General features: G+C 45.2%; 1 protein-coding gene and 1 non-coding gene across 9 annotated transcripts in view; both read right to left on the minus strand.

Moving 5' to 3' along the window:
- LOC144142313 (pancreatic lipase-related protein 2-like) overlaps positions 1 to 13387 on the minus strand; it is a 93973-nt gene that overhangs the window by 1073 nt on the left and 79513 nt on the right. For 4 of the 8 annotated variants that reach the window (XM_077673755.1, XM_077673744.1, XM_077673751.1 and 1 more), the window contains one exon: positions 1585 to 1762. The exons of 2 other annotated variants lie outside the window; for them this stretch is intronic. In XM_077673755.1, the coding sequence (XP_077529881.1) occupies positions 1585 to 1762 (178 nt within the window). Of the gene's footprint in view, positions 1 to 674; positions 804 to 1584; positions 1763 to 13387 lie in introns of all 8 variants that reach the window. 2 more of the 8 variants (XM_077673772.1, XM_077673735.1) reach the window with 2 other exon arrangements.
- Positions 2148 to 2220, minus strand: Trnat-agu (transfer RNA threonine (anticodon AGU)). The gene has a single exon. It is a non-coding gene; the product is annotated as a tRNA-Thr (tRNA).

The raw sequence follows: 13387 nt of genomic DNA on the forward strand, positions 1-13387 counted from the left end.
TTCATGCACCGAAGCTCTGAAGAGCCATTTAATTGGAACACCATTACGTTGTACTAGAATACTAGAATTAGGTCGGAAGGGAAATGAAAAGGCTGTGCATGCCCTACTTCGCAAGGGCCTTCCCCTTCCCCCCGGACTTTGTCGATAATCTTAATGACGTAATCCGGTAGTTAAACTCCTATCAAAACAGAATAAGGGACATGAACAATTGGGATAGTTGGCGGATGTCGACGATCATGGTGGCAAAACAGCGCACCTTGTAACGTAGACAGAAGAGGAAGAAAACAGGACAACTCCCCTCCTCTCTTCTTCCCCTTCTAGGTTACAAGTGGCGCTGTTTTGCCACCAGGATAAAATAAGGGGCTTGCCCTGAAGCGAGAAAAAGTGTCCCAACTGAGGCAAGAAAAATTGTCGCCGTAACACGACATGCAACACCGCCGCTTTCGACGTGGCGTGATAGTTTCTAAAATGTAAACTTCTAAAATGTAAAATGTAAACGGACGAGACAAGCCTAAGCAGACTGTGTTTGGCTTTAGAGCCGAAGCTCGCATCATGACACAATTTGCTTTGCATCAAGGCCAATTGCTTTAGAGCGAAAGCTAGCCTTGCAAGGGGTATACAGACAATGCACACTTTTCCCTAGCCACGCAGGAATTTTGAAGTTCCCGACTCACGGCAAGCACCAGTAGATCGCTGCTAGTCTTGTTGCCGATTTAGTCCACAGGTTGTGGGCCGTATGGGCCGCCCTGAACACGCCTTCAGTACTGATGACGTTTTCGCTTCTATTGCAGAGGACGATGCTTCTATTACAGAGGAATTTGCATTTATATATTTATATGTAAATTATTACGACACTTCCATAACGGTTATTTGCGTTTGTTTTTAACACCATTAGCAAATTCGTACAGACCGGTTGGTCCCCCCCCCCTTCCCCCCCTTCTCTTCCGGGGTAGATATGAATCAGCGGGTGCAAAGTTTAATAAGGCAGCTTGAGCTAAACATGATGCATTGGTCATTCTTTCCGCCATGAATAGCTTTTGACTGAAACAAAGTTACATTCTGTTTTTATGGGTAAATTTAGCTTTGCTTTGCCGCTAAGGTAAATGCACCCATGGGTCTATTTTGTGGGCCCGGCCGCCAGGGAAACTCTGTGTTACGCGCGATAAACATGCTATTACTTAAGGCATGAAACATTGCGAAAAAACATTCTTTTTTAAGGGAGTTAGTGTATTCAGCCAACATGAAAATGTCGACAGAAGCAAAGCCCGAGATGTAATTTTCTGACAAGATTTCTACTCAAAGCTATTGTGAACATTTTGTGTTGAAAACACTAAGGATTCGTGAACATGGCTTTTGATCATTAAAGAGCACTTAAAGCAAGAAAATGACTAAAACTATGTTACGTGAAAAATCAAGTAAAATTCGGCTAAAATTTAACGAATATCTTAAATTTGACAGAAAAATAAGGACGACAGCAACGATCGTGTGGAATAAATATGATGAAGTTATCGCAAGACAATTAGGCTTTCTGGATAACAGCATTTTCACTATAAAGTAAAACCAAATATTTGCTTAGAATTGCACCCAGTGACGTGGAAGGCTGCGTAGGAACGGGAGCGGGAAAGGGCAGCAGCAGCAGAAATGTACATATTCTTGTGCAAGAGAAGCAGGTTGTCCGTACTCTCCGGTTTCAAGTGGCTCTTCCTCTCTTGAGGTACGGCATCGGCTGCAGTAAGTATTAATCCGTGACTGGTACTTGTGGCTGGAATGCAAAGAACCTTTCATCTTCCAATTGAAGTTCTGAGTATCTGTTATGCTAGTCCACACACTGTTGCAACAGTCTGTGCGTGTGCGTGTGCATGCGCGTGCGTGCGTGCGTGTGTGCGCGTGTACGTGTGTGTGAGAGAGAGAGAAATCGAGACAAAGAGAGAGAGAAAAAGAGATATATATATATATATATATATATATATATATATATATATATATATATAGCTAGCGAATCAGATTAGGAAAGGAGGGGCTTGTAGAAATAACACAGAAATAAGGGTTGGCAGTCAAGAAAACCTCGGAAAGCAAAGGGGAGGTTGTGGTAGGTCACTGAAACAGATAAAGAATTTGGAAAGAAAGAAAGAAAGCGGAGAAAAATGCCCGCCAGGTGGGATCCGAACCCACGACCTCCAGAATACTGGTCTGGTGCGATAACCACTACGCTACCGGCGGGGCGATTTCCCCCCCCCCCGCTTTCTGGGGTATTTACATCAATGTAATTTTTTCCTGTGCTTGGGGGTGGTAGCACAACCTCCCCTTTGCTTTCCGAGGTTTTCTTGACTGCCAACCCCTATTTCTGTGTTATATATATATATATATATATATCTGATATATATATATATATATATATATATATATATATATATATATATATAACTGTCAGTCGTCTACAAGGTATTTACCAAGGTAATCGCTAACCGAATCTCTGCAACCTTAGATTTCAGTCAACCTAAAGAACAAGCAGGGTTCCGTAAGGGTTATTCAACAATGGACCATATTCACACGATCAATCAGGTGATAGAGAAGTGCGCTGAGTATGCTGAACCCCTATATATAGCCTTCATAGATTATGAGAAAGCATTTGACTCAGTCGAAACCCTAGCAGTCATTCAGGCATTACGGAACCAGGGTGTAGATGAGCATTATGTAAGAATACTAGAGGATATCTACAATGGGTCTACAGCTACCATCATCCTCCATAGGGAGAGCAGTAAAATACCTATAAGGAAGGGTGTCAGACAAGGAGACCAATCTCTCCAATGTTATTCACAGCATGCTTACAAGAAGTATTCAGAACATTGGATTGGGAACAGGTGGGAGTAAGGGTTAATGGAGAATACCTCAGTAACCTCAGATTTGCTGATGACGTTGCCTTGCTAAGTAACTCGGGGGACGAATTGCAAAGCATGCTTTCCGCACTGGGCGAACAGAGAAGAACCGTGGGCCTGAAATTTAATATGCAGAAAACTAAAGTAATGATCAATAACCTCTGGACAGCACAGCAGTTTGAGATAGGTGGCGAGGCAGTGGAAGTGGTAAGCGAATATATCTACTTAGGCCAAGTTGTGACCCCAGATCCCAACCATGAGGCAGAGATAATTAGAAGGATCAGAATGGGGTGGGATGCATATGGCAGACATTCTCAGATAATGAATAGCAGCCTACCATTGTCGCTGAAGAAGAAAGTGTATGACAGCTGCATCTTACCGGTACTCACCTACGGGGCAGAAACTTGGAGGCTCACTAAGAGGGTTCAACTTAAATTGAGAACGACTCAGCGGGCAATGGAGCGGAAAACGATAGGTGTAACATTAAGGGACAAGAAGAGAGCGGAGTGGGTCAGGGAGAAAACTGGTGTTAAAGACATATTAGTAGAAATTAAGAAGAAGAAATGGACGTGGGCAGGGCATGTAATGCGAAGGCAAGATAACCGCTGGTCATTAAGGGTAACAGAGTGGATCCCCAGAGAAGGCAAGCGTTGCAGGGGCCGGCAGAAAGTTAGATGGGCAGATGAGTTCAAAAAGTTTGCGGGGATAAATTGGTCGCAGTTGGCACAGGACCGAGGTAATTGGAGAATAATGGGAGAGGCCTTTGCCCTGCAGTGGCCGTAGATAGGGTGATGATGATGATATATATATATATATATATATATTTATATATAGAAAATAAGGGTTGGCAGTTAAGAAAACCACGGGAAGCAAAGGGGAGGTGGTGGTGGGTCATAGAAAGAGATGAAGAATTTTTTGAGTCAGAAAGAAATTGGTGAAAAAATCCCACCCCAATTTCTTTCTGACTCAAAAAATTCTTCATCTCTTTCTATGACCCACCACAACCTCCCCTTTGCTTCCCGAGGTTTTCTTAACTGCCAAGTTTCTGTCTTATTTTCTGTCTTATTTCACAGAGCCCCTCATTTCCCATTTTCTGATTCGCTATATATATATATATATATATATATATATATATATATATATATATATATATATATATATATATATATATATATATATATATATATATATATATATATATATATACAGTGAAAGAGAAGACTGAAGGGTAACGAACGAAAATGTATTAACGTTTCGGCTTCGGAGAAGCCTTCGTCAGAATGACGAAGGCTTCTGACGAAGGCTTCTCCGAAGCCGAAACGTTAATACATTTTCGTTCGCTACCCTTTAGTCTTCTCTTTCACTGTATATTTTTTACCGGCCCCATCGTTATTTTTTTTACCGGCCCCATACGCTATATATATATATATATATATATATATATATATATATATATATATATATATATATATATATATATATATATATATATATATATATATATATATATATAGGCTAGTGAAGGTTAAATAGTAAAAAGGGGCGCAATAAAAAACATGACTAGTTTACTTCGAAAACATAACTTTACATCGACGTTTCGGACGGGGACCGTCCTTTAGCAAGAGTAATACGGTCCCCGTCCGAAACGTCGATGTAAAGTTATGTTTGCGAAGTAAACTAGTCATGTTTTTTTATTGCGCCCCTTTTTACTATATATATATATATATATATATATATCAAGGTTGCCGTCGTCATTGCCAGTGCTATTCGGCTTTTTTCGAAATATTTAATAGGGCCGAATGACGTGTGCTTGTCACGTTGCTTTGATTCATTGATAAATAAGCGAAAATATAAGTCGAGAAAAAATCCGCCGTTTTTCCGGGAGCGGGACTCGAACCCACATCTCCGCATAACCGGTGCGGTGCGTTCGCCATTACGCTATCCCACAGCGGCTTCTCTCTCGACTTTAAAGCGGGGGTTTATATTTACAAGAGCTCTGAGGCCCGTCAACTAGCGCCGCCCCTCGACTACCGCGGGAGACGTAGAATGTCTTCTTTCCCAGCGGCCGCCACGTAGAACGTGGTCGGAGGTCGGGGTTAGCAATTGGCATATCCGAACTGCTGGAGCCAGTGCCTCGTAATGCATGTAGCAGAACAGAGAGATACGGGACGAGGGACTCGGTAAAGATACATATCAAGGTTGCAGTGTCGTCATTGCCAGTGCTATTCGGCTTTTTTCGAAATATTTAATAGGGCCGAATGACGTGTGCTTGTCACCGCACCGGTTATGCGGAGATGTGGGTTCGAGTCCCGCTCCCGGAAAAACGGCGGATTTTTTCTCGACTTATATTTTCGCTTATTTATCAATGAATCAAAGAAACGTGACAAGCACACGTCATTCGGCCCTATTAAATATTTCGAAAAAAGCCGAATAGCACTGGCAATGACGACTGCAACCATGATATGTATCTTTACCGAGTCCCTCGTCCCGTATCTCTCTGTTCTGCTACATGCATTACGAGGCACTGGCTCCAGCAGTTCGGATATGCCAATTGCTAACCCCGACCTCCGACCACGTTCTACGTGGCGGCCGCTGGGAAAGAAGACGTTCTACGTCTCCCGCGGTAGTCGAGGGGCGGCGCTAGTTGACCGGCCTCAGAGCTCTTGTAAATATAAACCCCCGCTTTAAAGTCGAGAGAGAAGCCGCTGTGGGATAGCGTAATGGCGAACGCACCGCACCGGTTATGCGGAGATGTGGGTTCGAGTCCCGCTCCCGGAAAAACGGCGGATTTTTTCTCGACTTATATTTTCGCTTATTTATCAATGAATCAAAGAAACGTGACAAGCACACGTCATTCGGCCCTATTAAATATTTCGAAAAAAGCCGAATAGCACTGGCAATGACGACTGCAACCTTGATATGTATCTTTACCGAGTCCCTCGTCCCGTATCTCTCTTTTCTGCTATATATATATATATATATATATATATATATAGACCGGAGCGCCAGGTCGCCCTGGTGTGGCGCGCACTGGAGGCAGCCCGGACAAGAGGCCTCCTGGACTTACGAGGCTAACCACGCCCTTCTACCCCTTCCCTTTGGCTCAATAAACGTTTTGCCACCACCGCAACGACGTCCCCTGCTTACGGCGACGCGCTACATCCTTTGCCTCAGACCCCTCGGCCATGCCTCCAAGGCTATCAAGGAGGAAATGTGAAGTACGTATCGCATAGGCTGTTCTTCCTTTAATTTTATGCATTCCCAGCAGCTTAGGTGATTATTTCTTGAGTAACGCTTCTCCAGTAAGCGTCCGACAAATTCCCACGAATGCCTTATCAGGCGACTGCGTTCTTTAGGCAGTGAAAACGATCGCAAATGTGTGGTCGTCCTGATGACTGCCGTGCTAGTTCACCCTGTGCAAAAAGTGTTTTCCGTACCGTCGTTTTACGCTTACAATAACAGTTTAGGTTTATTTTAGTTTGTTATTACCTATACAGTGAAAGCTCGTTAATTCGAACTGAACTCCAAGGGGACGCCACCTAAGTTCGACTTAATGAAAGTTCGAACTAACGAAAGGGCAGTACAAAAGACGTATACAATGCGTATGAGGAGCATTATAGCATGTCAGCAATAGAAGGCTTGAAAAAGGCTGCGATTGAAACCTGCATTTCATGCTTTAAGGCGAAAGCTAGCACTTTTTCCTTTAACGAGTGAATTTCACGGAAGGACCCCTTTTCGCGTAATCCAAAACTGAAGAAAAGGCGGGTAGCATTCCATCCGGTCATCACTACAGGCCCGATTTTTAGCCATCAAGAAAGCGCGTTTTAGGAGGCAAAAACAGGCAGGAAAACTAACGTTTTAGGCTTCCAACGTCGGAAATATATGCACCATAAATTTTTGCATAAATGCAAATAGTTTCAAACGAAGACGTGCGTGACCTGTATCTGCGAAAAGGAAACCTAAATTGTTATCGTTTATGATGGCACAGAGGTGCCGACCTATAGTGCACTATAGCCGTTCAATTATCCATAAAAATACTGAACTAATGGCGATCCATTGGCTTAGTTCAACAACGCAGCGCTCACATTAATGTTTAATGAACACTGTCACTTGCTCGAGCGTTGCTTATAGTGAAACAGGCACGAAAAAGAATAGTCGAGAGCCGGGAATACTGACTTAAAAGGCCTTATGCTCGGGCAACAAGTTAAGAACGGCAATAGCTCACGCCGTGTTTCACTCCGCCGAGACGACGGCCGGCGCGGGTTTGAAAGGAGATTGCGCTTAATGCGTGACACCGCCCGATTTTTCGCGCGTAGTTCGTTTGCCGCCGCGACAGAATTTATAAGGAGATTAAGTCTGAAAAATAACTGAAACGACTCGCGTCATCTTCAAAATACTCGCAGTAAGGCGCACTTCGCATCGCGCGGAGGAACAGCGGGCTGCGGTGATTAGGAGCAGTGGCAACTTCCGTTGTCGTTCGTATAAGTATAGTTGATATCCTCCTGACGCAATTTAATCACGAGCCACATAAAGAGACACAGATATAAGACCCGAGAGACAACGATTTGCCAAGGAATTATTGCGCTCTTACATAAGGACAGTTGCGCACCACTCCAGCAATTTTCTCATATACAATGATACCCTAATTTAAAAATCAAGATGTCCCCAACACTGCCAAATACGCCTCCACACACTCGAACAGCATTTTTCAAAAGGTTTTCAGCAGCGAAACAAACACAGTCAAGCCAAGCCTGCAAGTGTAACACGAAACGTCAGACGAAACGTCGTAGGAATCGGCAAGGAATATGCGTAGATGAGGACAGCACTTTTAAATTGATTTTATGACTAAATAAAGTCGCGCAAACTCACCCAGAGTGGTCAAAACTTGGCCTAGGGACTCCAGACTTCAATTTCCTCGAGTAATCCCGCAATTTTCGCAAATCACTTCAGTGCCCACGGACTTAAGTGTTTGCGGTTAAGGTCAAACCATTGTACATGGGTATCAAGTCGTCAATTTGATGTAATAAATGAAAAAGTGGTAAAATAGCCAATCACAATAAATTAATCATGAGGGAGAAAGAGACAGAGAGAGACCATTAATCTTAACTGGAAAGGACAGCTTTGCTAGCGGCAGTGCTCGCTACTCCAAATAGCAATTATTACAGTGAAGTGGGGTGAGGGTGGGAGATTGTGGAGACAACAATGAGAGAGAAACCGAAATAAAATATAAAAAAAAAACGACACGCGATAAAATGCAAGAAACAGGACTCTAAAGATAAAGATAAATAAAAAAGAGCAGAGTAAACGGACTGGAGGAAGTAGAGAACGCCAAACCAACAAAAATAAAAATATATGTAGATGACACCGCAAACGGCTTTATTCATTTATTTTTTCTAGTCCAGAGTCCGCAAAAAAAAAAACGCAGGAATATTTTCGTCCCTAACGGTGAATCGAGAGGGTGACACACGTCGCAAAAGCCTTAGGGTAAATGTGGCGAAAAAACAGTTTTTAATATCATTTGTCTGCAATTCGCGAGCATGAAGTGTTTTAGATAAAGATTTAGACGTTAAGAGATTCTAAACTTAAGTTTGGTAAAGTAGCTAAGAGGCAAATTTTTCAACTTGTCCCTCTGGCTTAGGGCAGAATGCTTTGGTTATATGCACAACGACGGCGTGTGCCCGAAGGCCCGACCTAGAGCCATCAGTGAACGGGCCCGTGCGTGGCCCATGACCACGGCTTCAAACCCGAGCCAGGCCATGCAAGGCTTGAAGCCTGGCCCGGCTTGGCTCTGGCTTAATGCCGCGGTTGGCCCGTTCCGAGCGAGCTACTCAAGGGTTCACTCGTTCGGATCCAGCATGTCGCTGTCAGGGCATCCATGGCCCTACGTGACTTTGCCCTGCATCCGTAACCGTCATTCACTGGATGTAGCTTGTCATCACCTTACACGATAACCTCAAGGTCGTTAGATATTTTACCAGTGCCGTTGAAAGGAAACTCTGCTGTCATGCCAAATTTCAGCTCATAGCTTGGTCGTGATTGCCTGATCATTGAGTTCCACGAAACACCTATTATTATCACGCGAAAGTAAATTACGGACCACCTTTTAACATATCCCCACTACCCGTGGAGGTGGCACAGGGACGAAGGCTTCCTGCTGCTTTGCACGGGGTTGCAGGTTTGGTTCCTGTCCATGACCGCCGAATATTTCTGATGGAGCCAGGATACACAAAAAGACCTGGGCGAATGTACGTACGTATTAGCGTACCAGGGATATCTGGGACTAATTCAGGTAGCGTCGAAGAGCTCCAAGCTTGAAATGTTCGCAACCAGTCTCCCTTGCGCTTACAGCCTCATTTCCCAATCACCGAACTCTGCGGGCTTTACTTTCACAAACGTAACTATGGATTTTTTTTTGCGATAAGTACTTTTCTGTAATGAACATATTTTTCAAACCTTAACAGATCGAAAAACATTCATAAACTTTCTTCATATTGTACGGAGTCACACTACCAAAAATTCTTCCATTGAAAAGAGACACTCCGTTACCGATATGCTGACTGAAGAACATTTGGGAGGGTGATGTTCGTCATGCAGTGCCAAAAATCCTTGAACGCTGTACCCCGAAGCCTAACTAATGTTAGAAGGAAGGACAAAAAAGCCAATATCAAAGAAACCCATCAACCAATCAATTTAAGTAATTAAAAAGGCAATGGGAATAACAAAGAATCGAGATTGATTGATTGATTGATTGAATTAACGTTTAGAAAAAATCATGCACCCCTCCGTCTAACGACGACGATGGTTGAACGCGAAGCTCTCTCGTCACGGATTCTTTGGTTGTCGTCTGAGTTTGCTCTGAGTTTCGACCATGTCGAAATGGAGCAATCGGGTAGACGGCGGCTTCATAATGCGAGGGACCTGGGTTCGATTCCGGTTACGGGAAGCCTTTTCTTCTATCACTTCACCAGGTGTTTGAGCGTTGCAGACGCCATCAGTGAGAACACGAAAGCTCCGCTTTTAAAGAACCGATGGAGCCTGAGGGTAGGGACACCCGAGGAAACCCAAGTCCTCGGTGGCAGTACGGGCCCTGGTCACCAGGTCTCGCTGGGGAAAGTGGTTGAACTGGTCAGCCGGGCGCTCACTGCTCGTAATTGGGGTTGTGATGAAGGATGATGTATGGGTTTCGGGAGCGCTTTTGTACCAAGTATGGAGCACTGGGTATGGAGTGGAGCAGGAGGTGTGGAGAAGGGTATGAAATATGCAGATGTAGAAGTTAGGGTGCATTGCGCATAGTAAGGTGACTTGAGGGTGGGAATTTGTCCATAGCTGGCGGAAAATGGTTCCTTACACTTTTGTAAGGGAGGTATGCTGGGGGAGTAGTGCAGCGCTCGTGACGGTAATGTGCCAATATATATCTCTCCACTTCAATAGGGACTCCAAGCGTATCCTATGAGGATATGGCCCGGGGTGCTTGAATCATAAAAAAGAAGGGGCCGACATAAAAAAAAGCACCGACATCGTTTTTTTTTTTTCGCGAAATGTAGGGGCATCCCTTCGCTCGTTTTTTCGGTATGTTTTGCGGCATCCCCATGCACCCCTCAACAAGCGCATGCATTGTGTACGAGTGCATATTGGTAGGATTTCGGAGGAGGCAGCCGGCATCTGCACGCCTTACGCCAACATTTGGCCGCATGCGCAACCTTGCATCATCACCTTCTGTGAAAACCAAGTGCGCACCATGCCCGTATGCTTTTGCAATTGGAAACACTGAAACTTAATGTCTCTTTATTATTCATGTCAGATCACACTGCCTTTAAAGGACCTCATTTAGACGAACTACTTAAGGCAGGGACGGCGCATACTGGTTTAAAAGCAGCAATAATTGCGTGTAGAAAGTGAAGTAAAAAACAGTGGTACAGTAAGACACGGGGCGGCAGCATAGCTTTCTGAAACATACAAATCAAGCAGTGTCAAAAAACGAAGTTCGTGTGCACAAAGCAGTTAAACCACATTGAAAAAGGAACACTTGCAAAAACGCTTGCAAGACTCCAGTAGGAAAAAAAATCAAGCATCTGAAACTTCTGGCGTGTTGGAATGTGAAAGCATTACACGCGTGTCCCCAGCAGTACACTCTGCATAACCAATTACACTTACCCCGGTATTCTGAATCCTTCCTCCACTCGAGCCTCCAGTGGAGGAAGTCATTGAAATCGGGGTCCACACCGCATAAGCATTGCGGAATCCTTCCCTCCGCCGAGTGGAGGGAGCAAATGGAGTGGAGGAGGGACTCAGAATACGGCCCTTACTCTCACGTGCGCTGCAAGCATATTGAGAAGGCGGGGGGCGTCACGCTATCTTTTAATGCGAGAACTGCTGCCCCAAAATAGCTTCCTTCGTGACTGGGATGCACCTGTTCTCTTCTCGTGCACGTGCCGTCAATCGCAGCTGTTTCCCGATATGACATCAGAGCCTCACATGTACCGGGCTTTCTTTCACCGCCGTTTACAACCTGGAGGTTTAGCGTTGCGGTAAAGCAGTCAGCCGCTACTCTGGAGCAGAAAGTTTGGTTCTTATACACACTCCAATGTAACCAATTTTGATTTCAAAATAATTGATTTTCTTTATCCAAATTAATCCACACATGCTCTTTGGCACAATTTTTTACATTTATACGCATTTTTACTTTTTGCAGTCGCGGGTAGTTCTTGTAGCAGACATGGGGCGCAATGCCTTTGGATTTAAAAATAAAACACGGCCGACTAGTAGCACTGTAACACTGAAAAGGATGCAAATGTGGGTAGAGAATCCTAATTGTCTGCGCCAAAAAAAATGTGGGCAGAAGCCGTGACACTGCACTTCAAGGGACAAAAAGATAACGTTGGCGAAAACTCGTTGACTGCACTTTGAAAAAAGCAAAACGAGAGGCGCATGAAAGTAATTGACTATACTAGCAAGTAAAAAAAATGTGTCTGCGCATCTGCTGACTTAGTTGCAAATGTCTACAGACGACAGCCGTCTGCCGCCCTTGCGACGTACAGGTCCGCGCAGAAGTAAACGGAGCACGGGAGCGGTGGCCGAACTGCATCGCTGCGCCTCGTGTGGGCGCCGACGGGAACTAAGGAGCGCCGGTCACGGCCGGGCTGGAGGAGCGGCGGGCGCGCACTTCCGGCCGTGCGCCGGTTTAAGAGTGCGCTCGCACTGCCCCCGCCGCCCTATCTGATATGTTCGATCGTCGCTCTGCTGGCGGGTCGTACCGGACGCGACGGATTTCAAAAGGCAGCGCTGGGCTATAGAGGGGCGCTGGCTGCATTGCCGCTCGCATGTATCAGCGGTGACCGAATCGGCCACTGTTGAGCTGAACGAAGCTACGTGCGCAGGCCGACAACAAGATCTCCCTGGACAATATAGAAAGCACATTCGCTGAAGTGTTTGTTATTCGAAAAAAAAAAAATACGGCTTCGATACATTGTTGTTGGCAATTTGGTTTTCTCTAAAGGCGTTGATGTCACTCAGTTCAGGTCTGTTCTGAAGAAGGGAAAATATAAAATGCCGATAAGGTGGAAATTTGCCCTGTGGGAAAGCATGCTGCATATATTTTTAACGAGCACCTTGTATTAGTTAAGAAAAAGCTACAGCTTGCAATCAATTCCTTTGCGCTGTCAAGTCAATGGTAAGGCAAACAAATTATTATTGTTCTGCGGCTTCTACACGCGCCCTTGAAACAATAACTGTGTCCTTTCACTGTGGGAAGAAGGATGACCAGCGGAGCTGCACGTGCGTAGTGTTAGAGTCGTCTTAGCGGCGAAGTGTCACATAATTTGTTTCCGGGTAGTTCCTGTAAAACAAGAGTTACAGCCGTTTTCTGTAAACTCCCTTCGCAGGTGGTCATGTATTGACAGCAGACCGTAATTCTGTGTCGTTTACAACTCCACTGTGAACTCACTATCACGTTACAGCCGTTTTCTGTAATCATACTCCTTAGAGGCGGCCAACAATGCAGCCCGAGAACGTGCTGGGCTCGCTCCCACTCTCCAACACGGTTCCATGTCGGCCCGCAATGGAATGATTTCTCAATAAAGAGCCCCGCAACATTACCCACGTCTCTCCCGCCGCCGCTATCCCCCTGCCCACATATCTCTCGTCTTTGGCTACCTGCTCCACTAGATACATCCCTCCCAGTTCCCTACACCCAACTGTCTCCCCTATGACTCCCCTGACACTCTACCTTACGCCATGTGGGCCTGTACTCTCAATCCCCATCTCCAGCTTCGCGCATTGGGAGGACGCACTAGGCATCTGGCAACCGAGGGTGCAGCTACTAATGGTTGACTCAGCCGCCACCGCCACCGCCAGCCTTCGGCCGGCGGCCAGCATGCGTTTCTAAACTAACTTCCTTGGAAAATGAAGTGATTTATCTCTCCATCTCTCGCTCCGTAGATGGCCATGCTTCCCTGTGCAAGAGGCAATGTGGGAAAGGAAGCTTACAAAGAGCAAGCTTACACCGATCTTCT

The sequence above is a fragment of the Haemaphysalis longicornis genome, unplaced genomic scaffold (assembly GCF_048455015.1).
Source record: "Haemaphysalis longicornis isolate Haplotype H1 unplaced genomic scaffold, Haemaphysalis longicornis Haplotype H1 scaffold_1, whole genome shotgun sequence".
Classification (NCBI taxonomy): Eukaryota; Metazoa; Arthropoda; class Arachnida; order Ixodida; family Ixodidae; genus Haemaphysalis; species Haemaphysalis longicornis.